Source organism: Camelus ferus, chromosome 16 (assembly GCF_009834535.1).
Source record: "Camelus ferus isolate YT-003-E chromosome 16, BCGSAC_Cfer_1.0, whole genome shotgun sequence".
Taxonomy (NCBI): domain Eukaryota; kingdom Metazoa; phylum Chordata; class Mammalia; order Artiodactyla; family Camelidae; genus Camelus; species Camelus ferus.
Genome location: NC_045711.1, coordinates 29,322,241 through 29,349,520, shown reverse-complemented (window position 1 = coordinate 29,349,520; position 27,280 = coordinate 29,322,241). Strand labels below are relative to the sequence as shown.

General features: G+C 39.4%; 1 protein-coding gene across 1 annotated transcript in view; it reads left to right on the top strand.

The window, feature by feature from the left end:
* The window catches only part of MAP2K6 (mitogen-activated protein kinase kinase 6), a 123,437-nt gene that overhangs the window by 47,954 nt on the left and 48,203 nt on the right, over positions 1 to 27,280 (top strand). Inside the window, exon 2 of the mRNA XM_032456982.1 lies at positions 26,026 to 26,092. Within this exon, the coding sequence (XP_032312873.1) occupies positions 26,026 to 26,092 (67 nt within the window). The remainder of the gene's footprint in view (positions 1 to 26,025; positions 26,093 to 27,280) is intronic.

Genomic DNA, 27,280 nt, shown 5'->3' with positions numbered 1-27,280 from the left:
AAGAAAATTTTTCGTATAATTTCAGAGGATTTATGTTGCACAATCCACTCTATGGATTGTACGTTAATGTAGCAGATACATCTGGTTGCCGCTCTGATATCCGTGCTATGTAGCTGTCCTTCCTTCTTCCTACTAGAAGCCCTATTCTCTTGGGTATGTCACCTTCCCCATGCGACTTGAGGGGAGGCCCTGACCCCAGTGCCTGGGGTGGAGGTGGTGAGGAGGATGATTGGGCTAAGCCAGTTGTCATGGTCCCATGCCTTTTGCCAGAGATTGGTTCTGGCATAGATATGTGCTACTTTGCTGGCAAATAAGACAGTAGTGTCATTCTACTGGGGAGCTTGGGGGCGAAATTTCATCACTCTTAAAATGAGAAACATACATAGTATGCAGAAAGCCATCTTGACACTCTTTCAGATGTACTGTAGGACTGAGCAAATGAGAGAAAGCAAAAAGAACTCTCTGGGGATGGACTGCAGTTGGCCATGTTGGTGTCAATTCATGATTTCTAAAATATGAACATGCATGTGTCTATGTATGTTCATGTGCAGATGAACACATCTGTGTATTTCTAATGTAGGGGTGTATGCATATTTGTATGTATCTGTATGTATAGGTACACGCACATTCATGTATTTCCTACCTCTGATTGACTGACTGATGAAAGGGCCAAGAAGAAATCATACCAAATAATAATGTGCATACCTAGTACCCAGATCCCGACACCACTGCCCACTGAAAGGAAACAAGAAGTCTCCCTGTAGAAATTTCAGGGGTGGGGCCTGAATCAAGGTGTTACTGGAAAAGCAGGTTGTTTTTCTCGTGCTGGTGTTTTAACTGAGCCTTTAACAGGCCATCCCACCATTCAGTTAAGTGGCTGATTTTGAACAATGAGGTTTGTGATCAAACTGGTAGATTCCTTGGTCATACACTCACTGTTGCACCTCCTTTGACATAAATCAGTCCCTTGGTTTGCAGCAGCGTTGTGCTGGCATTCTTATGTCCTTGGATCATGTGCTTGCAGGGGTATTATGTGCAGGGAAGGCAAACTCTTATTTGGCGCAGTTAAGCGTGAATTCCAGTACGCAGAGTGCTATCTCCTCCTTCCCTCCAGGGTGGAAGTGGTCTGTTAATAATTAATCTTCCACCAGGGCGCTGGCTGGTATCCTTGAAGAGGCTATAGGGATTGACATCTGTCTCTGCTATTGACGGGTTGGGCATTCAGCTGTGGCGATGGGTAGGTCAAGGGTAAGAGGGTGCCTGTATTCTGGACCCAATGCATAGCCTCCTTCCCTGCCACCTGAGCCATTCCATTGGTGGGTTCCTTGTGCCAGCACTAGGGTGACTGAGAAGAGGAGGCTGGCTGACACCCGCAGGTGAGTCATGCATTCTTCCAGGAACACCTCAAGCACCACTGGGTCTGCTGACTCACGCGGCCCGAGGGGCAGGGCGGATCGCACCGCCGCCTGCCCTGCTGCTGAGCTCTCCCGTGCTTTGGCCCACATGTCTGCTACCTACTGACTCTGAACTCAGAGCCTGAAATAGAGGCTTGTGTGTGAGAGGCTTGTGTGTCAGTTGGTCTCAATAAAGGGATGAAACTAGGAGGAAGGAGGGAAAGCCCCTGCAGTGGTCACGGCGAGGAACAAGCGGTGTTTATACCATCGGATGTTTTTGGAGCCTCTGAAATGTGTCACAACCGTGTGCCCAGGGGACTACGGGAGGTTTTCATTAGCTCCTGTCCACTGTTGTTCACTGGCTGCAGTGGCCCCACATACGTTAACCCCTGGGTTCTGCATGTCAGCTGGCCCGGGTTTCCTCAGGGGCCAGAGAACTCTCAGAGCAGGAATCCAGGGATAGAAGAGGGCAGCTGGTGGTGCCAAAGATGAGGCTGACCAGTTCCATCTGTTTGGAAGCTGGTCAAAACCTGTGCTGAATGGGAAAGGCACATAGAGGAAGGAAGTAGGAGGGGGGTGGAGAGAAATTGGGAGTGGTGTGTAGGAGTTGTCCCATGTACACACTCCACTCCAAATGGTCATGGGAGGAAAATTCAGGATTTGAGCAAAGCAAACCTTGCTCCACTCTTACCTAGCTGTGTGATACCTTGGATTATTTACCTGACCATTCCAAAGTTCAGTCGTGTGGCGTCAGCCAGCCTGCTTCCTAGCTGCCATGGAGATGTGTTCTCTTAAGCGCTGAGGATAAAGACTCTGGGAGGGGTTTTGAGCTGAGCTACATGTTAAATGTATGTGTCTCCATTTTTCTTCCTAGGTCAGATCAAGCTGTGTTTCAGCTTGTGCTTGCAGACGTGTTCAGCTCACTGAAAAATGATGTGGTCACGTACCTACATAGAAGGAAGTGTGGTGCGGCCAGACTATCTAGAGCAGGTTGCATTCTGCAAGGAAAGAGACTACAATAGCCATGGCTATTCATTCTACTTAAAAAAAAAAAATCTTAACCCTAGTTAATAGCCTACTTATTCAAAGCAGTATTAAATATAACAGAATTTCAGTACCACCATCGAATCTGAACAATTTCTTGGAGCCTTATGTAACAGAATTTGACTTATCGTGAGAATATTTGGGCAGCTAGGCCCAGGAAATGTGCTTTTACTTTCTATAAAATATCTCTGGCTGCACAATTATTTGGCGTTTGTTCTTCCCCAACACGGAAAGATTTGGAGAGTTAACCTGATAGTCCCAAAGTTGAAAGTTTTCTTATTTGTCTGTAACATTTAAGGAAAAAAGCCATTTAAAAAATCACTCTGCCATTGATGAGACTTATATTCTTGAGAGCTAAGCGTTCTAAAGAACTCAGTATCATTTCCTAGAATTTTGCTTCTCTCCCCTCGGCCCCTCTGCGTTCTTTCACTTTCACTCCATAGCACGTGAGACACCATGGCCGCTCCTCTTGTTGCTTGTGACCGCCTCTGGGCCCCTCCTCTTTGTCATAGGATGTTCTGATTTTCCCACCAGCCCCAACCTGTTTGCAGCCTGGCACACAGGGAGAACAGGACTCTGCAGTCTTACCCCTGGGACAGTACTAGTTTCAGCTTTTCAGAGACCAAAGCTCTGGCTGAACAGCTTTTGGATACTGAGGCAATTGGGAGAAGTACTAATGCATTTAACTTCAAGAGATCGTAGTCTTTGGCATGGAAGGAGGAAGCTATCTTGGCATCTGTCACTGTAGCCACTGGGAATTTTGGAAAAGTTCCATTTCATTCTTGCTTTTTTTTGGATCCCGAAATAAGAGGCTGTAGTACAGGTCAGGAATACAGAGACTGGAAAGAGAGACAAGGAATGGGAGCAACTCAAGTAGCCTCCTGAAGAAAGCTTATACCTCCAGAGCAGGTAATCAAACAAAAATCATGTTTGGAAAACAAAATCATCTGAAAACAATCTGAGTTTGGAAGTAATAGGGAAAAAAAGAATTAAAAAAAAAAGTTTCTTCCTGATTTAAAATGAAAAACAACTTAGTGTTAGGATGGAAAAATTGTACCTCTGGGTTGGCCTCTGGATTCAGACCTGGATGGGAATACCTTCCTCTGTGTATGAGTGTCCACATTTCCTAATGACCCACGGTAATGATCATATTTTAACTTAATTACCTTGTTAAAGATTCTATATCCAAATACAGACTGAGTTATTGGGGGTTAGGACTTCACCATCTGGATTTTGTGGGGGTGTCATTCAGCCCATTGTACCCTGCTTTCAGTTGTTTTGGATATAAACCCAGAAGTAGAATCGCTAGATAATGTTTCTAATTTCTTGATGGAATAGTTTATTTTTGTAGAGTGGCTGTGAGATTCAAATGCATGTAAAGGACTTAGCATAGGGTTGGCCTCAGAAAATGCTGACTCTATTAGTTGTGTAGGCTGTAAACTAGTCTGACCTCTGAATTTTCAGGCAAAGAACCTGAGTCCAGAAAAGTTAGCAACTTATGTCTCCAAGTTCCCAGTCAGCAGTAAACTCAGAGAAAGAACCTAGACTCTGATAACGTCAAGACTCTTGATACCACCACGCACTACTTTTCCCCAATCCTTTACAGACTGTTCTGTTACTTGCTATTAACTCTTTGCTGGCTTTTATGATGTTTGATTTTATTCTTCATTTTTTAAACTTAGTTTTCTGCGTAGGTAACATATTTACACGGTTCAAACTGAAAAAGGATACAAAGGTTTACAATTGAATGTCTTTTTCCTACTTTAGTCCTCCAATATCCTGCCCTCCCATAAGCAACCAGTGTTACTATTTTCTAATGTATTCTTCCAAAGACTTTAGGCACATACAAGCAACTCTTTTAATGAAATTTTAAAATACAAAGTAGCATATCATCTTTTGCATCTCTTTTTTTTTCATTTAATGTATTTTGGAGCTATTTCCATATCAATATATAAAAAAGTCCACATTCTTTTTTTCAACTACACAGAATTTTACTGTTCGAATGTCCTGTGCTTCATTTAGTCCATCCTCTGTTGTTGGGGATGTTACAGACAATGCTGCATTGAATAAAGTGTATATGCATCATTTTTCATAAGAGGGAGATACGAGCTGTAGGATGTAGTCCGAGTAGTGGAATTGCTAGGACAAAGGGAATGTGCATTTGTAAGACAGATTTTTATTAAACCAGTAATAGTAGGGCTTATACCAGTTTACACTTTTCACCATCATTTTAGAGAATTTTAAATAACAAGGAAAAATTACTATACTATTCCAGTCCCTACTTTATTTATCCACTGATGGATGTCTAAATGAGAGGTTGACAGGAGTGAAAGCAAAAATCAGAGCCCATTCCCCTCAGCTCAGGAACAAGACAAGGACATTTGGTTTTGTAGCTTCTGATCACCAGTGTACTGCCGGGGCAATTAGGCAGCAAAATGAAACAAAAGCCATCCACATTGGAAAGGAAGAAATAAAAATATCTCTGTTATATATAGAAAACCCTATGCAATACACTTAAAAACTACTAGAACTAATAAGCAAGGTCAGCAAGGTTGCAGGCTACACATTCAATATACAAAAATCAATTGTATTTTTATACGCTAGCAATGAAAAATTGGAAAATGAAATCAAGAAAAATGATTTCATTCATAACAGTATTAAAAATGATAAAATGATTGGGAGTAAATTTAACAAAATAAGTGCAAGTCTTATATTCCGAAAGTTACACTGTCAAGAGAAATTAAAGAAGGCCTAAATAAGTAGAAAGATAAACCATGTTCATGGACAGGAACATGAAGTATTGTCAAGATGGCAATACTCTCAAATTAATCTACAGATTTAATGCAATCCCGTCAGAATTTCTGCTGGCTTCTTTGCAGAAATTGACAAACTGGTCCTAAAATTCATGTGGCACTCAAGGAATTCAGACTAGCCAAACAACCTTAAAAAAGAAGAACAAACTTTGAGGAATCACACTTCCTGATTTCAAAACTTACTGCAAATCTACAATAATTAAGACAGTGTGATACTGGTATGAGGATAAACATGCGTCAATGGAATAAAATTGAGAGCCCAGAAATAAACTCTTCTTACAATCAGTGGATTTTCACATTGCAATTCAATAGGGAAAGAGTAGTCTTTTCTATAAATAGTGCTTGGACAACTCGATATCCACATGCAATTGAATGAATTTAAACCCCCACCTTACACCACATACTAAAGTTACTTCAAAATGAATCAAAGACCTAAATGTAAGAAGTAAAACCATAAATACCTTAGAATAAAAACATAGGCATAAATCTTCATGACCTTGGATTAGGCAATGGTTTCTTAGATATGACAACAAACACACAAGCAACCAATGAAAACAGAGATAAAATGGACTTAATCAAAACTGAAAACTTTTGTATGATAAAAGACACCCTCAAAAAAAGTAAAAAGACAGTATATAGTATGGGAAAAAAATAGTTGTAAATCACATGCCTGATAAGGTATTTGTTCTAGAATATATAAAGAATTTCTACAACTTAATGAAAAGACAAATAACCCAATTAAAAATAAGTAAAGGATTTGAATAGACATTTCCCCAAGAAGATATGCAAATAGCCAATAAACACATGAAATTATGTTCAATGTCATTATCAGAGAAATGCAAATCCAAGTATTGACAAGAATGTAGAGAAAATGGAACCTTCATACATTGCTGATGAAAATGTAAAATGTTTTAAACTGCTTTGGCAGTTTGAAAGTTTGGCACTTTCAAAAAAAAAAAAAAAAGCTTAGAGTAACTTCATTCCTGGGTATATACCCAAGAGAGTGGAAAACTTATGTCTGCACAAAAACTTGTACATGAATGTCCATAGCAGCAATATTCATAATAACCAAAAAGTGGAAACAATTTAAATGTCAGTCAACTGGATGCATGGATAAAGAAAATGTGGTGTATCTGTACAATAAAAAATATTATTTGGTAATAGAAAGGAAGAAGTACTCATGTATGCTGCATTTATCCTGGATAAATCCTGAAAACATTATTCCATTAAAAAAATTTCATTTAGATGAAGTATCAAGAATAGATAAATCTACAGAGACAGAATGCAGACTACTGGCTTGCCTAGGACCAGAGGGAGGTTAGTACTGGAGGAAAATGGAGAGTTGCTTCTAATGATGAAAATGTTGTAAAATTGATTGCAGTGATGGTTGTACAGCTCTGAATATTCTAAAAACCACTGAATTGTATATTATGTGAATTATCTCTCAATAAAACTTTTAATAAAAATCAGAGGGCAAAAGGAATGCCATGGATCTGTTATAGACTTTGGGGTCTGCAACTCTGGAGATTTAAGAATTCCAACTCTTTAGTAGTAAACTTTCTAAAAGTTCTTGCACAGTAAAATGCATCATGTACTCACATATGACCTTTGAGACTCATGGATAGTTCTTGAGCTGGGAAGCACTTTTGACTCTTTTTTTCCAGGTTTTATGATGAGCAGTTTTGGAACGGAGGAGGTTCTAAGAAGAAATAAGGAAGTTTTAGAGCACACGTACTTTCCAGCCTTACATAGTTGAGTTGCTTGTTGCAATTTTCTCTTAACGTTTCTCATAGAACTTCAGCTGCTTCCTCAGGAGCTCATGTATGCAAGAGTCCTTGGTAAAATTTCAGTGGAAACTACAGGAATTCCTTTGCTGACCTATTCTGGCTGTTTCTAATGTTCCTTGGCCTTGTGTTTCTTGGGACCCCATGGGAAATCTTGGCAGAACACCCTGTTATATGTCAATATGAAGTGCCTCTCTCAACTTCCCTTCACATTCAATTTTCTCTTTGTTGTTGCTCTTTATGTCCTTCTTTCTTCTTGTCTTAAAGAGAGACCCTCCACTCCTTTCTCTGAGTCTAACCTCTCTCCATTGTGCTGCTGATGTCACCACGTCCACGGGGATCTTGCCCTGTCATTGCTGTGTGTTTCTCTGGTCTCTGTCTCTTTCCCCACTGGCTTCTTTTTTTGGCTGGACTATTGCTCAAATTTCCCATCATTTGTTAGAAAGTGGTAACAAATGCACAAAAACCCAAACACCGAGACTTTCCTCAGATACTGATTTCTTCTTTAGTATACTATAATCATTTTCCTCCACAGTAACCCCCTTTTTTTTTCTTTTGGAAAGTTTGTGTTTTTCCATTTTCATTGATCTGTACTTTTAATGAAGAGACCCAGATTTTAAAGTTAAGAGCCTTGTGTTCAAATTAAGTCTAGAACATTTCATACCTAGAAAAATTCTGGATGGGAAAGTGAAATGAGATTGCAAAAAGGAGGAGAGCAAATTCTCTTCATGGTTTTCCCAGGCACCGTGCTAGAAGCCCAACAACTCAGGTGAACTCATGTTCTGGTTATATAGCCAGATGCAATGAGAGTGTTATTTGGTATAAGCCCTAGTTTGTTTGCGTTTTTTTTTTTTTTTTTTTTTTTTTTAGGCATCAGAGAATACAGCGGTTTCCTGGAGAGAAAATACTATCCTTAGAAAGAGATAGGCATTCTTCCCACACAAAAATTGCCCCAAGATAGTTGTGGAGATGTATTTGGTTTTGTGCATTTATTTCATTTTCAATGCTAAGCTTTCTGGCATATAGCTAGATTTAAGCGTCTCAGTGACCTTGAGTGTTTAGCCTAGTAAGACAGGTGAATCCTCCAGTAGGGAGTAAGAAGCACCTGGCTGAGATTAACACCAGGATGAGGTAATCAGGGAATCATGAGTGGACTAAGAGTCCCTTTCCTTGATATTGATGGGGCAGGCATCACCACACACAGCACAAGCATCACTAAGACACAGCATTTTGCAAACACTCACAACTTTCAGTCACTTGACTGATACCCTCCTGCTAATGTAATTTGCAGCAATAGCAAAAAGGCTTATTAATTTCAATAGAAACCCCCTCATGGAACAGGTATTAGTTGATAAACACACACCACTGAGCTCCTTCACAAGGAGAAAACTTTCTGATGCTGTCTATAAAGCTGGTGTAGTACTTCTGTCAAATACCGGAGCACCATTTAGTGAGAAATTTAACTAGTTTATAGATGGAATGTTTTCCATTTTAGCATCAGAGGAACTAAAGTCCAGAGAGGTAAAAATATCTCGGGCAAAGCTCATGGTACCATAGCTTTCCCGTTGAGTCTGGGTCTCCTGACAGCCCTAGGTCATGCCACAATAGTTCCTGGTAAACATCTTTATAACCTGCATTTCTCATCTAGAGAAAGCTTGTATGGGGGATTTCATCCAGGACTTTGTTCTTTGGAGCCCACATGTTACATACAGTCCTGCCACAGTTCAGCAATAATCCTTCTACAAGCCAGTAGAATAGACCTGTGATGACAAGTAATTGTGATTAAAGGACTGAATGCAATTGTATTATATGGGAAAGCTGACTGATCAGATCTGCACGAGCTGCCCTTGAAACGGAGGAAGTTTTACTTATCCCATGCAGCTGTGGTGGTCATTAAATTAAGAATTTATGAGAAATACTGAGCACTGTGCCTTGCATGCAATACATTCTCAAAAAATATTAGTTGCTTTTCTTATTCTCACAAGTAGCTACTTGTTAATGAGAAAGTACCTGCCCAAAATAGCAGTGCAGCTGACCTGGCAACTTTCAGGGCTCATTTACCCAGCTCGTATTGGGTTTGCTCCTTCTGCAAACAGGTGTAGTACTCCTGTATTGTTTTGCTCCGTCGACACTACCAAAGTAGATATACATATATATTTTACTGGAGGTACTGGGGATTGATCTCAGGACCTTGTGCATGCTAAGCATGCACTCTACCACTGAGCTATACCCACCCCAAGGTAGATATTGGTGTTCTCATTTAAAGAATGAGGCTTAGATTAATAACTTTTTAAGCTTTTATAGCTAGTGAGTATTATGCCATGGTCCCTTCCCATGAGGCCTCTCCCCCCCCCCCCCTTTTTTTTACAGTGCTGTGTTGAGTTATTTTCCAACTGAACCATCTAATTATATATAGATACGAGTGAGTGGAAACTTCCCTCAGCTCTTCACCCTGTTTCCCAATAATAAAGACTTGTGAGAACTGCCATCCATAATATGCAACTGAAATCAATCCAATACAAACCTGAGACTTAAAGAACATCTTATAAAACTGATATATCCAGGGATCATGATAAATCATCTCCTCATTTTTTTGGTTACCCATTAAAGCTACTTTGGGGAAGCTGTTACAGGTAATTGTGTATAAGACACCATGGAGCATATTTAAATTTATGCCTTTCACATTTCTGATGACACAGGTAGGTGGGACATTCTGCAGGTGCAACAGGGAATTTATGTACAGTCGACCCTCGAACCACCCAGGGATTGGGGCACCTGCACACCCCTCACCCCCAACCCTCACAGTCAGAAATCTGAATACTGCTCTCTCTGCCTCAAAAACAAAGGAACAGATAAATGACACACCCAAGAGTAGGAAGCTGAACAGTTAGGGTGGAGTCAGGGCTCAAACCCTAGTTCTTTTGATCCCATATATTGTGATCTCTAACTGAACACAAACTTTCCCCCATACTTGAATGGTAAAATGAAAATACAGATAGTATATTTATTGGAAAAAAACCCCACATATAAGTGTGGATCTGTGCAGTTTAAACCCGCGTTGTTCAAGAGTCAGCTGTAGTTTTTTTTTTTTTTTTTTTTTGGTGATTAGTCTTAGGAACTGATTTACATGTTTCAAGGTGACTGCCTGGAACAATCTCTAGGCATACTACCTAAGACTAGAGAACTCTGCTTCTTTGACACTTCTGAGTTATGTCACTGCCTGAAGCAGTATGTGTTAATTACAGTGAGATGAGGGCCTAAGTCCTTCTACAGGACTGTGGAATTTTCCCGGAAGGGTTCCCTGAGGATCTGAAATAATAATGAAATATGAGAAGACTTGCATAAAGGAAACCTCTTTAAAAACAAGTTTTTTGCTTTCTCGTTTCAGAAAATCTCACATTTAAATTTTGTGGTTTTCTTGAAGCTATTTCTTACTTAGTCTTTGTTTTTTAATCGACGGTCCTGAACCTCTAATCAGAAGTGGGAGATGCACTAAATCAGGAAAGTATGTAGCAGAACAAAATGCAGAGGCCACTATGGTTTTCTTTATTTTGCCAGGCTGTGGTTTGTAAAACATGACTCTCAAAAATGTCCGGCGTCCCCGGAGAGAAAGGTGAGAGATATTGTAGAAACAACCATGGTGCAGAGGATTATCCTGAGTTTTTTTCAGGCTGGAGGACTGGCATGTCCAGGTGAGGAATCTTGCCATATTTTCTTATATTGCTTTGGCCCTGGTTTCTTTACTTTCTTGTTTCTTGTTGGCAGGAGACGTGAAGAATTTCGGAATGTGCCACTGGGCTGGGGAAAGGGTACAATTCTCCCTTATGATTTTTCCTCTGAGATGGCATCCAATTAAAAAGAGCCAAGAAGAGACCAGCATCATCTTTGCTCCAGAGTAGGGCATCCACCCAGGACCCATCTTCTAATACCTGTTCCTTCTTGTTTGCACTGAACTTCTTAACTTTGTTTTGCCCCCTTGTATGGTCAAGTTAAGACTATCTTGAATCCATGGGTTAGCATACTCTACGCTAAGTTTCTACCACCACTGGCAATGCAGGATCACAGGATGCTCAGGAAGACCGGTGGCAGCAGCAGTTGAGAAGGAAATAAAGAGAGTGAACATGAGGTGGTGAAAGAAGAAAAACAGAAAGGGAAACATAAGAAATACATGTGCTAGAGAGCATGGCTCTTGGGTGTGATAAGAAGAATACTGGATAACTTCAATAAATGTTCAAAGGGAATTTGGTAAAATCCAGTGTCCATTTCTAATACACACAGACCTTCGCTTTAGTGGGCTTTGCAGATACTGCGTTTGTTTGTTTTTTTTTTTAAACAAATTGAAGGTTTGTGGCAAGCCTTCGTTGAGCAAATCCATTGGCGCCATTTTTCCGACAGCATTTGCTTACTGATGATTAGCACTTTTTAGCAATGAAGTATTTTTTAATTAAAGCATGTGCATTGTTTTTTTCTTTAGACACAAATCTATTACACGCTTACTAGACTACACTAAACTGTAAACATAACTTTAATATACACTGGGAAACCAAAAAATCCGTTTGACTTGCTTTATTGTGATATTCACTTTATTGCTGTGGTCTGGAACTGAATCCACAATATCTTCAAGATATTGGTACCAGTTTCTTGTAGCTGCTGTAACAGGTAAACCACAAAGTTGGTGGTTTAAAATAGCATAAATTTATTCTTTCACCTTTCTGGAGTCCAGAAGTCCAAAATCAAGGGGTCGGCAGGTCAGGCTCCCTTCAGAGGCCCTGGGAGAGAGAATCCATTCTTTGCCTTTTCCAGCTTCTGGGAGCTACCGGCATTCCTTGGCATTCTGTTGACTGTGGCTAAATCACTCCAGCCTCAGTCCTCTTCTTCACATCACCTGGTCCTCTGTGTGTCTAATCTCCTGTGACCTCTCTGTTATAAGGACACTTGTGAAGGCATTTAGGGCCCAACGGATAATCCATGATAATCTCCTCAGCTTAAAATCCTTAATTTAACCACATCTGCAAAAATTTGACCATGTTAACATTCACAAGTTCTAAGGATTAGGATATGGGCATATCTTTGAGAGCCATTATCAGCCTATTTCACTCAGTAAATAGGAAAAGCTGTATACGTCTTCTGTCAAAGTGAATCTAAAAGCAGCATCATTTCCAAATCTGCATTGAATAAAAGTGGCAAGAGTGGGCATCCTTGTCTTGTTCCCGATCTTAGAGGAAATGCTTTCAGCTTTTCCCCATTAAGTATGATGTCAGCTGTGGGTTTGTCATGTATAGCCTTTATTATGTTGAGGTATGTTCCATCTATGCTCACTTTCTGGAGAGTTTTTATCATAAATGGATACTGAATTCTATCAAAAGCTTTTTCTGCATTTATTGAGATGATCATAAGGTTTTTATTCTTCAATATGTTAATGTGGTGTATCACATTGATTTACAGACACTGAAAAATCCTTGCATCCTTGGGATAAATCCCACTTGATCATGGTGTACAATCTTTTTAATGCATTGTTGGAGACGATTTGCTAGTATTTTGTTGAGGGTTTTTGCATCTATATTAATAAGTGATACTGGCCTATAATTTTCTTTTTTAGTGGTATCTTTGGTTTTGGTATCAGAGTTATGATGGCCTCATAGAATGTCTTTGGAAGTGTTCCTTCCTCTGCAAGTTTTTGGAATAGTTTCAGAAGGATAGGTGTTAACTCTTCTCTAAATGTTTGGTAGAATTCACTTGTGAAGCTGTCTGGTCCTGGACTTTTGTAGGTTGGGAGTTTTTAAATTACTGATTCGATTTCTGTACTGATGGTTGGTCTGTTTATATTATCTGTTCTTCCTGGTTCAGTCTTGGCAAATTATACCTTTCTAAGAAATTGTCCATTTCTTCTACGTTATCTTTTTTGTTGGCATATAATTGCTCATAGTAGCCTCTTAAAATCCCTTGTATTTCTGTGGTGTCGGTTGTAACTTCCCCTTTTTCATTTCTGATTTTATTAATTTGGGCCCTCTCCCCTTTTTTCTTGATGAGTCTGACTAAAGGTTTATCAATTTTGTTTATCTTTTCAAAGAAGCAGTTTTTATTTTCATTGATCTCTTCTGTTGTTATTTGAGTCTCTATTTCATTTATTTCTGCTCTAATCTTTATGATTTCTTTTACTATAACTTTGGATTTTGTTTGTTGTTCTTTCTCTAGCTGCTTTAGGTGTAAGGTTAGGTTTTTTACTTGAGATTTTTCTTGGCTTGTATCACTATAAACTTCCCTTTTAGAACTTCTTTTGCTGCATCCCAGAGGTTTTGGATTGTTGTGTTTTCGTTTTCATTTGTCTCAAAGTATTTTTTGATTTCCTCAGTGATCCATTGGTTGTTTAGTAGCATATTGTTTAGCTTCTACATGTTTGCAATTTTTGCAGTTTTATTTTTCTTGTAGTTGACTTCTAAACTTACAGTGTTGTGGTTGGAAAAGATGCTTGGTATGATTTCAATTTTTTGATTTCCTCAGTGATCCATTGGCTGTTTAGCAGCATCTTGTTTAGCTTCTACATGTTTGCAATTTTTGCAGTTTTATTTTTCTTGTAGTTGACTTCTAAACTTACAGTGTTGTGGTTGGAAAAGATGCTTGGTATGATTTCTATTTTTTGATTTCCTCAGTGATCCATTGGCTGTTTAGCAGCATCTTGTTTAGCTTCTACATGTTTGCAATTTTTGCAGTTTTATTTTTCTTGTAGTTGACTTCTAAACTTATAGCATTGTGGTTGGGAAAGATGCTTGGTATGATTTCTATTTTCTTAAATTTACTGAGGCTAGCTTTGTGGGCTAGCATGTGGTTGATTCTGGAGAATGTACCACGTGCACTTGAGAAGAATATGTATTATATTGTTTTTGGATGGAATGCTCTGTAGATATCAATTAAGTCCATCTGGTTTAATGTGTTATTTAGGGCCCGTATTTCCTTATTGACTTTCTGTCCAGATGATCTGTCCATTGATGTAAGTGGGGTGTTAAGGTCCCTCGAGAAAAATATAATTCAAAAAGAGAATGTGCACCTCAGTGTTCACTGCAGCACTATTTACAATAGCCAAGACATGGAAACAACCCAAATGTCCATCAATAGATGACTGGATAAAGAAGATGTGGTACACAAACACACACACACACAATGGAATACTACTCAGCCATAAAAAGGAATAAAATAATGTATTTGCAGCAATATGGATGGATTTGGAGATCATCATTCTAAGTGAAGTAAGCCAGAAAGAAAATGAAAAATGCCATATGATATTGCTTATTTGTGGAATTAAAAAAAAAAAGAACACAAATGAACTTATTTACAAAACAGAAATAGACTCACAGACATAGAGAACATACTTATGGTTACCAGGGGATAAAGGGGATGGAAAGGGATAAATTGGGAATTTGAAAATTGCACCTCTTGGGGAGTGATGGAAATGTTAGCTATCTTGATTGTGACAGTGGTTTCACTGGTGTATACATCTACTGAAATTCATCAAATTTTACATTTGAAATACGTGTCGTTTTTACTATACAGGAACCTTACCACAAGCAAAGTGTTTAAAAAAATTACAGCAGCATCTTTTTTTAAGATGAAAAGCTAGAATGAGTTCTCTTAAACTCAGGATCAGGTGACGATGCCTTTAATAGCCACGAATATTTAGTAATTTTTGGACATGGCAGCCAATGAACTTAGGTAAGAGGACTATATAAGAGATATAAAAATTAACAAGATGTGTAAAATTAATTGAGAAAAAAATGGGACAGATTAACAGTTGGTATTGGGACAAGTATCTAACTATTTGGGGAAGAGGAAAGAAGGTTCCTGCCTTATAAAAGTGCAGAGGCCATGAAGTAATATAAAAATTTTGATTTTGTATAATCAAGGAGGAAAAATCCAACCCGAGCAGGTAGACACACTTGCATATGTGTGTGTGTGTGTTTCTGTGTGTTGCAATACAAACTACAAAAAGGGGCAATGTCTCCTCTTAACAAAGAAAACAATAATAACTTAATATAAAAATGAGGAAATAGCTTGAACAGATAGGTCGCAGAAACAAAACTAAGATGTCAGTATTCATATAAAAATATTCAACTTCATTTGATATTTTTAAAGAGTGATTAAAAACAATGAGGTAACTTCCTTAACTTACAAAATTGACAAAGATTAAGAAGTTTGGATACCAAGTATTGTTGAGGGATTATTCATTTATTCATTTATCTCTTACTTTTTCAGTTGAGAGTTAAGATAGCTTACTAGGATGCATAAAATCCAGGGATTTAACTTAAATGATAAGTAAGTGAGCCCACTTGTGATGTAGTCATGCCAAACAAAAAAGTCAAGTTTCAGTCTGATCAAGCTCTAGCTAACAGAGGGATATGTGAATCAACAACAAGAGATATGATCAGTAGAATCTAGTAGGAAAATTTACATGGCAAATGACCGGATTTCTTCAACAGAACAATTGGGGGAGGGGAAGAGGAGGGAGAGCTTATAGATTAAAAGGGACCTAAGAAACTTTATCAACTAATCATAAAACATGGACCTATTTTTTTTAAAGCTTTATAAAAAGAAAATTTTATTTGTGTAACTTTGTAGAAAGCAATCTCATGAGTTTTTAAATTAAAAACTTTTACTGAGATAACACTGATTTATAACGTTATGTAAGCTACATGTGTACAACATTGTATTTTGACTTCTGAATACATTACAGTGTGCTCACCACCAAGAATTTAGTGTTCTCCATCCCCATACAGTTGACCTCCTTTTACCTGTTTTGCCCTCCCTTCTTCCCTCACCGGTAACCACTGTTCTGTTCTCTGTATCTGTGTTTATTTCTGTTTGGTTTGTTTGTTTGTTTGTTTGTTTGTTTGTTTATTTATTTATTTATTAGTATAACATGGACTTCATTTTAATCCTAATTGAAACACAACTTGATTTAATAATATTTAGAATATTTATAAAGTATTTATGAGACAATTAGAATTTTGAACACTGAGTAGATATTAAGAAATTACTTATTGTTTATGTATGATAAGGGTCTTGTGGTTACACTTCTTAAAATAGTCCATTTCTTTGAGAGATATTTGATGAACCATTTATGGATGAAACGATTTGATGTCTGAGAAAGTGGGTGGGGTATAAATGAAATAAAATTGGCCATGAGTCGATATTTGTTGAGCTGGGGAATGGGTCCACAGAGGTTGATTATAACTGTTTTGTTTACTTTCTCATAGATTTACAATATTCCATAATAAAATGTCATTAAGAGGGTGGGTAAGACAGAAACAGAGCCACAAAAAAACACTGAGTCAGAAATGAATATGAGTATGAGTGCCAGTTTGGGCCTAAGCTTTTTAGCCATCAGCCCACAGAACGAAACACATAGAGAAACATTCACTTCATCCATAGGCAGAGACTGATCGATTATACGGGGGGAACCAGCTCTTGTTACTGGTAACATACATCCCCCCCCCCCCAAGAGTCTTTATAATGAAGACTATAAGACTTAGAAGACTGTAAGACTTAGGAGTTAATAAAAAAAACCACCTTACAGAGGTGACTTTCAGAGGCCCTCTTGTAGGTATGCCTCAATGGGCTCATCAAGGACCTCTTTTTAAGGTGACCTTAAGGTCAGTGACATCATGGTAGAATGCAGCTCAATAAAAGAAGTTGGATGAGGCTAGCGGAGAAGCAGAATAGACTTTGTACTGGTAGCACTCTAAGAAGAGATATGGATCAAGAACTTTTCTGTGTATTTCTTTGCATCTCTTAGTTTTCAAGCAGCTGGTTGAATCAACGTTATGACTTGATAGTTTTCCTTGGCTAAAAGGGAGGTGATCACAGTGCTATTAACATCGTGATCTTAGACCAAAAGGAAATAAGAATCCATTTCTCCCAAGAAAAAAAATGCAGTCTTCTTCCTTCTCTTTTTAACTATTAAAAGAGCGTTTTCTGTTATTCAGTAGCTATTTAAGAAGATGTTTGTATTTTGGAAAATTCCAAACATACCCAAAGGTAGACATATAATGAACCTCCATGTATCCATCACTCAGCTTTGACAAATCACCTACTCACAGCTAATCTTATTTCATCTATATCTTTATTCCCTCTCCCCATATTACTTTGAGGCATATCCTAGAATCACATTATTTCATTGGCACATTTTCAATATTTAGCTTTAAAATAAGTGCTATTTTTAAAAGCTAACGAAAACTTAGTATGCATTTTGAAAAGATGGGACACATCGCTCAATTTCTTGGCAACCTGTTGGCGTATTTTTATCGTAAAGTTGTATTTTTTAACACCCCTATGACATTTCCTTTTGATAAAGACTCATGAATGAAGCAGCATACAAATGAGGAAGGAGGTGAGCACAGATGGTGGGGATTCCCCTCCTAACGACCGCCCTCCCCCCTACCTTAGCTCAGGCTCAGACCACAACTGGAAGGCAGTTGGCTGTGATTTACTTTTAGGTTCTTTCAAGAGCACAAAGTCAATGCCAAATGGTTAATGTGACAAAACAGACTTCAGCTCAAGCAGGTCTGCAAAGAGAACTTCCATCCCATGAAGCTGTAAGAAAACCCACTGTCTGCTTTCACTCTTTTGCAAGTAGGACCTTTTCCGAGGAGTCGATGCTGGCTTTTCTCCTTGGACATGGCCAGAGATTCTTGGTGTCCCTTCACTGAGTCTCCATTCACATCTCATTCTCTCAGAATGTTCTTGCCTTGGCTGCCTTCTCTTGTCCTTCTTGTTTCCCTGCCTGTCTCATTCAACTTTCTGCTTCTCTGTTTGTCACTCTCAGATCTGCAGTCCCCCCCATCCATTTCTTAAGCCCCATGTGCCTGCTTGAAATCTGCCACGTGTCCCCCCAGCTTATCCTTAGCACATCTGAATTGGAACTCATTATCTGCCTTCTCCCACCTCCCACCCAAAATGCCCTGACTTTCCTTTTTTTAATTAATTTTGTCTCGGTGTGGAAACGCCAGATTGCTACTACTATTACGGCTACAGCTTAGCTTCTGACCTTCTGTACCTCTTATCCAGGAAACCACTAGAGCCCGTCGATTTTGCCTCTGCAGAGTTGAAGCAGCTTATTTATTACCACGTTGGTCTCTGCCTCTTATTCTTTTGAGCCCAGTGTTTGCTCTGTATGTGGGCACGGAAGGCATGGGATCTGGCTTTGCAGAGCTTGCATTCTAGTGGGAAAGATGGGTGAGCAGGTAGGTTCGACCAATCAGTATAAGAAGGAAGACACTGAAGATATGTGTAGAGTCCTGTGACCACGCAGATAAGGGACATTTAATGTATTTTGTTTGTTTGTTTGTTTGTTTTTTTTATGGAAGGCTTCCTGGAGGAGAACATGCTTGAGCTGAGTGTTGAAGTTGACCAGGGGTGATAGGTGATAACATTCCAGGGAGAATATGAGCAAAAGACCTGAAAGCTTAAACCACCAAAGCATGTATATGTGGATTTGTTTGGGTGTACGCACGTGCAGTGTATGTGTGTACCACGGTTTCAAAACATCCTGCAGATATTAATCTTGTTACTTTTTTTTAAGTTATTTTTTGAAATACAGATAGCATGGCAGGACACTCCTCTACTGAAAAACATAGATGACTTTTCTTCCTAAATCTGAAAATTAAATACTGTTAGTTACAGGCCTTCAGTCTTTGCCTCCAACCTCCCCTCCAGCCTTCTCTCTGCTACCATCCTTCACTCTGTCCAAAGTAGACAACTCACAGTCTTGAATACACCACAGTGCCTTCTCCCACCATTGTGAGCTCATCCTCCTTCTCCTTGGAATCTCATTGTTGTCTTCCCATGTTCTGATTGTCACAAACCTACCCATTATCTTTTAAAAATTTATTTTAATAGAAACATTAAATATATATAAAAAGAAGACATAGTAGTATAATGAACCATCATGTACCCTCAAATCCTACCAATTATCAAAGGGCCACCTAAAATACTACTTATCCAGTGAGACTTTTTTTTTTCCATTTCCCTTGCCTGATTTCCTCTCTCCTGCTTTGAACCTCCTGTGTTCACGGTGCAAAACTTGTATTGTGCATCACGCTTGCTCTCTGATATTACAGGAATTGGTCTGTCTTATTCCCTGACTCTTTCAAAGCAGAATTTGTAGCTCGATGAAGTTTTTGTCCCTTGCAGTGTCTACTTTGGTGGATTATTGACAGTTTCAGGTCAAAGCTATAGATGTCCCAGTGAGGAACTTCGTTTGGTGTTTCTTATTGGCCAGAAAGAACTGATTGGTGATAGGGGAAATGACAGAAACTGGGGGGAGGTGACCTTGTCATCATAAAGAAAGAAATGGTAAAAAAAAAAAAAAAAAAAAAGGAAACACATTACTTAGATACACTTGATGAGGGGTTCTTGACCTGGCTGGGATCTTCAATCACTTATGGAGTTAAAAAAAAAAAAAAGTGATACAGCCACTTAGGAAGACAGTTTGGCTGTTTCTTACAAGTCTAACACACTCTACCATATGGCCCAGCAATCATACTCCTTCTGTTCACACAAAAACCTGTGCACAGATGTTTATAAGCAGCTTCATTCAAAGTTGCCAAAATATAGAAGCAACCAAGATGCCCTTCAGTAGGTGAATGGATTAATTAACTGTGGTATATCCAGACAATGGAATATTACTCAGTGCTAAAAAGAAATGAGCTGTCAAGCCATGAAAAAACATGGAAGAACCTTAAATGCATATTACTAAGAGAAAGATGCCAATCAGAAAAGGCTATATATAATATATATAATTAAGATCATACAGTATATATATATTGTATGACCCTAATTATGTGACATTCTCGTAAAACAATGGATACAGTGAACAGAGCAGTGGTTGCCAGAGGCTTTGGGGAAGGAGGGATGAATAGACGGAGTACAGAGGATTTTTTAAAGACAGTGAAAATACTCTGTATGATACTATAATGGTAGATACATAGTATACACTTGTCCAAATGCACAAGAGTACCAAGAATGAACCCTAAGGTAAAACATGGACTTTGAATGATGATGTGTCAATTTAGGTTCATCATTTGTAACAAATGCAGCGCTCTGGTGGGGGATGTTGATAAAGGGGGAGGCTCTGCATGTGCAGAGACAGGGAGGTCTATGGGAAATCTCCGTACCTTCCCTTCAATTTTGCTAAGAACCTAAAACTGCTCTAAAAAATTAAAGTCCTTTATGAAAAATATGGATTCTGAGGCCTTGCTCTCAGAGATTTGAGTCTATAAAGCTGAAATAGTTCCCAGACTCAGTGGAAACCAAGAGACTATAGTTCAAGATTGATGAGATGTTTGAAAAATATAATTTTCACATAAAGAACGCAAGAGGGGAAGATCAGTGGACAGCATCTGAATAAACAAGCTGCCCATTCAGGAGACATTCTGTTCCATTCCTATTTTTAAAATATAAGCACAAACATGGGAGGGAGAAAAGAAACTACTATTTAGTGAGTACTTGTTATATACTAGGCTTCTTTACACATATCGTGCCAACTGAATTAGTGACCCGAGTCTCTCATCTCCAGTTTGTAGGTGCAGAAACCGAGTTTAGGAAACATTCTCAGGGTCACAGGGTTAATCACTGGCACAGCTAGGATTTTAAAATGACGTCTTACTGATGTTCAAGCTTGTACTATTTCTACTCCATTCTGTTTTTTGTTTTTTTACTTAAAGTGTAGTTGATTTACAATATTATATTAGCTTCAGATGTAACAACATAGTAATTCAATATTTTTACAGATTATACTTAAAATTTTTTTTGAAGGTCTCCATACTAAAATTCAAAACAGTTGAAAAAAAGAGCAACAGATGTTCAGTCAACAAACACTGACAATGTGTAGGCACTGGGCAAAACTGCTGCCATTAGTTGAATGTTTATGGAAGAGATTGATAATAAATAAGTAATAAATAAATTCAGAAGTGAATACATACGTGGAAGAGTACAGTGATTTGAGATAGTGAGAAAAGATATGAGGAATAAAAATGGCAGATGGTCATGGAGACCCATCTTAAGATAGAGTGGACATTTTAAACCAGAAGAGTGGAGGTTTAGTAAAGTTGCATTGAGTTCATATGATGTTCGAGATGCCAGCATGTGGAAGCTGGCAGGTGTGGACAAGGATCCTTGAGGAGTGTTCAGGAAGGTCTGGGAAGGTTCTGTGGGGCCCGTGATCAGTGAGCTGAATTTGGAAGATGGAGATCTGGTCCACAAAAGGGCTGGAGCCCCCCCAAGCCGAGGGATGCAAAGGTAAAGGCAGGGTTTCAGGAGAGTCATCTGCCTGCTTGAAATAAAAATGACTGCGCGTTTTAAAATGAGCTTTGCCGCTTTCCTTCTCTAAATTTTATGTAATTCCAAAGAAATTTGGCATACTGGTTGGAGTCTCCATGGTGGGTTAGGTCCAGTGGTTTGGGGGGACGGAGGTATTTGTGTCCACTTTCGTATCGCTGTTGTAAAGCCAGTTCTCTCCCCATACTCCCTTCCCTCTGCCCTGTCCCCCTTAGTTGCTTTGCATCTGATCATTGCAATTTAATAACATTTAATGACACTTCTCTGCCGATTTTAGTGCCAGCCACCTCTGGAACTTAAGCCTAGATGCAAGTATTAAAGCGAGGGCAGCCAAAGCCTCCAGGTTGCCAGTTATTTGGCTGGAAATCCCATTCACATTGGGAAACAGATTTTTAAAATAAATTTGGCACTGGGAGCAAAGCCATCCTTTTGTAAAGCTGTGTCAATAACTGTAAACCCTCATAATCATGTCCCCCCACCCAACCCTCGGCCAAGCTGACAAATATTTAGGTGTCAGCATATCCTCACGACGTCACCTCCTGTTGACCCTGTGGGATTCTCTGGCTGTTTGGGTTGGCCCTGGAGCACGATCTTCTGTTTTATGTAATAAGGCACATGAGAGAAGCCCTTTGTGCTTAGCGTCTCCGGGCGGGTACTGAGCAAGAGGTCTTGTGTACCCCATCATTTTCTGTATGGTCAGAGCTAGTGAACATTTCTGTGGCCTGGTAAATGTTTTCTAACTACTGGCAAGTTTGGGTTTTTTTTTTTTCAGTGCCATTTTGCTCCAGGCTGGGATCATAATGACCCAGCTTTGGTTTAAGATGAGTTTTGCAAATACACGTGTGTCGTGGGACTACAATATTTTCAGAGAAAAGAGGCATGTGTGTGACACTGGCTGATGTAATACAGTACCACATACGCTCAGTCAGGCCGAGGATGTTTTTAGCCTTTGCAGGTTGTACCAAGCAGAGGGCAAAACTGGTTGAGATCTGCAGACGTGCACAGAATTTCCTCCTTCTGAGAACGCTTGTTACTAGCATGTGATGTAACATGGAGCCTATTTTCTGATATATTTTTCAGTTTTACTTTAGAATATCAAGTGAAAAGGTCGTTTATCATAGTTGACCACTTAATTTTATTATTCACCTTCCTCCCTCTTATTAATTTTTTTTTTTATCACGGTGTTAAATGTTAGAGTCAGGTGCTGGCAGCCTTGTGAAGGGGAACAGATTGCTTTGAAATAAACACAGCTGGAAACAGACCACATATTGTTTCCTTTTCTTTTAAGAAATGAAAGAGACATTTATAGAAAGGCTGGAGAACGCTGTACTGTCCAGAATTACTTTATAGATTTAGTCCTCCCAGCCTGGTTAATGATTAATGTCACGTCTTGATGTCCAAATGGACCCACTTCCCTACTCCCTTTCTGAAGCTGGAGTTTTCCGGGGAATGATAAACTTGCAGAGGTTTGGGGCAATCTGCACTGGAGGAAGGGGAGGAGTCTGTGCAGTTCTGCCTCACTCGGCTGAAGTGTGGTCTCCGGAGCTAAGTCAAGAATGCCTTCTGTGTGGTTTTCTTCTGCTCACTGTCCTTGCAGCCTTGAACACCTCATCAGAGTCACTTCTGCTGGTCTTCTTACTGGGTTACTCTTTCAGTGATGGGCAAGTAAGTGAATTATGGAATGCTAGTGTGTGCCTTTGTGATTTTTGTTTTATTTGATCTACTTAAAACAAAAAGGGCAGGGTGTTTTCTAACGGTGTGATTCAACTAGGGTTTGTGTCTCCTAGAATTCTTTTTCTTCTTGTCAGAAGAGAATCAGGGGTCTTCTTTTCCCACACCTAGAAGACTTCATTGTTGTTTTGGTCATTTATTCCTTTAATCACTGTGCCAAAAAGTTTTCTCTCTCTCTCTCTTTCTTTTACTATTTCTTTGTACAGATGTTTTGATGATTTATTGGGTCATAGCTTAATATTGATTGCTATTAAGGAATTACTAATAATTAATTGCTGTGGTGTAATAATTCACTGCTATGTTAGTTTTTCAAAGGTGGTTTTCTCCATAAATAGCTATTTCTCTTGACATGTATATTGTAAGAGCTGAGTTAGAAGTGAAGAAGAGAGATATAGGAACTTAAGAGTAACGTTTGAAAAGAATAAACTAATGCTATTTGCAGCAACAGGGATGGACTTGGAGATCATCATACTAAGTTAACTAAGCCAGACAGAGAAAGAAAAATACCATATGATATCACTTATATGTAGAATCTTAAAAAAAATGACACAAATGAACTTGTGTATAAAACAGACATAGAAAACAAACTTATGGTTACTGAGGGGAATGGGGGTGGGGAGGGATAAATCAGGAGTTCGGGATTTGCAGATACAAACTACTGTATATAAAATAGATAAATAGCAAGAGCCTACTGTATAGCACAGAGAACTATATTCAAGACCTTGTAATGCCTATAGCGAAAAGGAATATGAAAAGGAATATATATGTATAAATGAATCACTATGCTGTACATCAGAAATTAACACAACATTGTAAATTGACTATACTTCAATTAAAAAAAAAAGAGTAATGTTTGCTTTTGGCTTGTTTAAATGGCATCTGGGGAGCCTTCTTCACAGGCAAAATATATTTTAGTTTCATTTTGTTTTGTTTTATCTGGGACAACTACAGGGTTGTATCTGCTGGGATTACCTGAATTGTCTGGCACCTGTGTTGGAATCTGTATGCTGTTATCTGGACAAGTCAAACTTGCCATTTGTTCCTCCCTGGAGTATCTCATTTAAAATACCCTTCTCTGTCTACTTGGCTGAGGTCCATGGATGGGAATTGTTGGACTGGCCGTGTACCTATGTGGATTCCCACAATCAGATCCGGCACTTAGCATCGTTCTGGTACATAGTACAGCTCTGTGTATGGTCAATAACTGACTGACGTGCTAAATGGCCATCTGAGCTCCAGGAATGGGAAAGTAAATGGTGAGTTTTGAATTCTTATAAAACACATGGATAAGTCCAAATGAGGAGAAAATTGAGAAAACCTGTTACAATGAAGGTGGTTCTAAAAGGCTTTCTCTGTGTTTATTACTGCCAAGCACATTGCTTGCTGGCTTTATACAGCTTGGCAGAATTGATCTAGATTTTTGGAGTTTGAAGGCATAGGGAAAAAATTCTCAATTGTACAGTTTACTGGGCTATGTTCTGTTCATGAATTTCTCAAATGATTTATTTTCTTTAATGAGGCTGTACAGATTGTTTCTCTAAATGATTATAGTTAACAGCTACTTAAGGTATTCCATTGCTTTTTCATCTGTGTTATCTCATGGTTCTCACATCAGTCCAATAAGGTAGGTATTGATGTCATGAGAGCATTTTATAATAGAGGGTATCAAGAGTCAGGTGAAAAGTGACTCTGGAGGTCATTGGTGAGGGAAGGGACCAGATGTAAGCTGGTTTTTTAAAAACTCATAATCCCATCCCCGCCCTGCCCCATTCTCTCTGGTCACTTCTAAACGTCATCCATTGTGGAACAGAGGGAAGAGCTCCCTGCTGGGTATCTGGAGACCTGGATTCTGATTCTGACTGGGTCATTGCTGGCTCTCTGATGCTGAGCAATAACTGAAGTCTTTGGATGTCCTTTTCATGCAAGGCAGTTACAGTATTTAATTTCTTAATTTTCCATGCAGCTTCAGGATCTCTCTTTAGGGCCTTAACCAGGGCTTGTGTCAGCCTGTACTGCTCCCTGCAAAGTGGAGAAAAGGCGAGAAAGACAGTGAACCCTTGGGTATTCTATTCAGCTCCTCTTTGCTTTCTCATGCCAAGTGTGAAGGGACACAGATCTCTTTAGGTGAGGAAAATCTCAGGCCCTTACAAGACTGGTTTCTCTGATCACTTCTTGAGCTGCCATTTCTCAGTCTGTTCTTTTTAACTCATCAACAAAAGTATCTGAGCCAAGCTCTCTTGTGGTTTCAGCCCAGGAGGGGGAACACATCAGTTACGTTCCCATCTGGCCCCCAAAGAAGTGACAGCCTCCTTGCATGAGTCCATCTGTTATCTTAATGCTATTCTGAACAGGGTAAACATAAACAAACATTATTCTATCCCTCTCCTAGGTGTTTCAGCTTATGGCAGGTGGTTGACAATGGGCAGGGCAGAGCAGTGGGAAAGTGTTTTTCATTCCACCTGCATGGTTAAGTCTATCAGCCAATTGCAGATCAACTTAGAATGTAGTAGTATACTGAGATAAGCATGATTACATCTGACTGGCATTAAAAAGAAAAAAAAAAACTATAACCAACATCATCTACCATCACCATTGTTGTGTATAATAAAGGAAAAAAGAGGCTGGAATGTCAAACTCCCAGCAGGGAGAAAAGGGCAGGTCTTCCTGGGTAAAAAGAATTGGCATTCTTACACTGATATTTCACCCTGGACTGGTGAAAAACCTCATTCGTGACCACACTCTGTGTTTGGGAAGCTCTGCTCAGCCTGGTGATTGGATGCTTGTCGCTCATGGACGTCCTGGGTAGGAAGTGGAGTTCTGAATGGGGAAATGAGACCTGCGTTCCCAGGGCCGTCCTTTTCCCTGCTTCAGTCTCTGCCCCTGCTCTTATGCTATGAGACCTTAACTTTTTCCTTCCATCTTTCCCTGTAGGCAAGAAGCGAAATCCTGGCCTTAAAATTCCAAAGGAAGCATTTGAACAACCTCAGACCAGTTCCACGTAAGTTGGCAGCATCATTATCTTAATCCAAACACGTTCAGCTTTACGGATTTCCAGGGAATGGGAATTCAGTTTTGGACTGGTGAGCGGTATCTTGACTACGGAAATAGTTGTTAGAAAGGAGAGCACTTTAAAGGGGGAAGCCATGTACTCACTGCTCTGAGACTTGAAAAGAAAAATCATACTCCGTTAGTCTACATGGAATGGGTAGCTTTTAACTCAGTGTCTCATATTATTGGTTGGTTAAAAATTCTACAAACGTGTTTAGCAGATGGGGATCCATGTAAATCCAGAAAAGTCCATGGATATAGACTTTTTGCCTTTTCCATGTAGATCTGAGCAAACAAATAAATTCCCGAGAGAGCCACTACTATAAAATTTGGGTTGAGGTGGAAAGATGGTATATGGTGAGGACTTAGCATCCTGACTCCTAAATCCTGTCCCATATAAACAGAAGGCAAAATGAGGTAATGGAACACTCCTTTTTTAGCTGAGCCTCTGGATCAAATCCCTAAGTGAGCTCAAGTCCTGGTAAAGCAGGGTACCCTCTCCCTGAGCCTCCTTCTTGTTTCCTTGTCTCTCTGTAAGGTGGGAGGGTATTTCCTGCCTGGCTGGGGCTATGACCACCTATCAAAGCATCTGCATGGGGGAATAGAAATTCCAAGGGGCACTACAAAGGCAGGTCAAGTACAAAGAGAGGCTATCCCAATGGAAGCCTGAATTTTTAAGGCTTTTACTCATCTATGAAAAAAGTGCCTCCTTTTGTGGAGATTTTTTGACCTTAACTGTGATTCATTTCTATCAGAAAGTGCACCCCCTGGTGTTGGAATGTGCTAGTAAATATGATCATGTCATGCATGACTTTGCTGAGACCATTGGCCATTGCCTCCCAGGCAACCATATAAACACACTGTCCACTGAAGAACCTCGGAGGACAGAGCAGAGGGGAGGGCTACTCATCAGGGCCTTGGACTGTAGCTCAAGGAGCCAAATTCAAGTGAGTCTGTTCCTTTCATCCTTTCAAAAGGATCTGCAGGAGAAAGTTCTTTCAGTCTCTGCTACCAAATTTTTTTTTTCTTTGGTCCCTCTGATTGCTTTTTCTTCCCTTGGACCTATGAACTGTCTAATTAATAACTTTTTCTCTCTGATTGGTTTCTCGGGAGCTTAGGATCAAATCCCTATACAGGA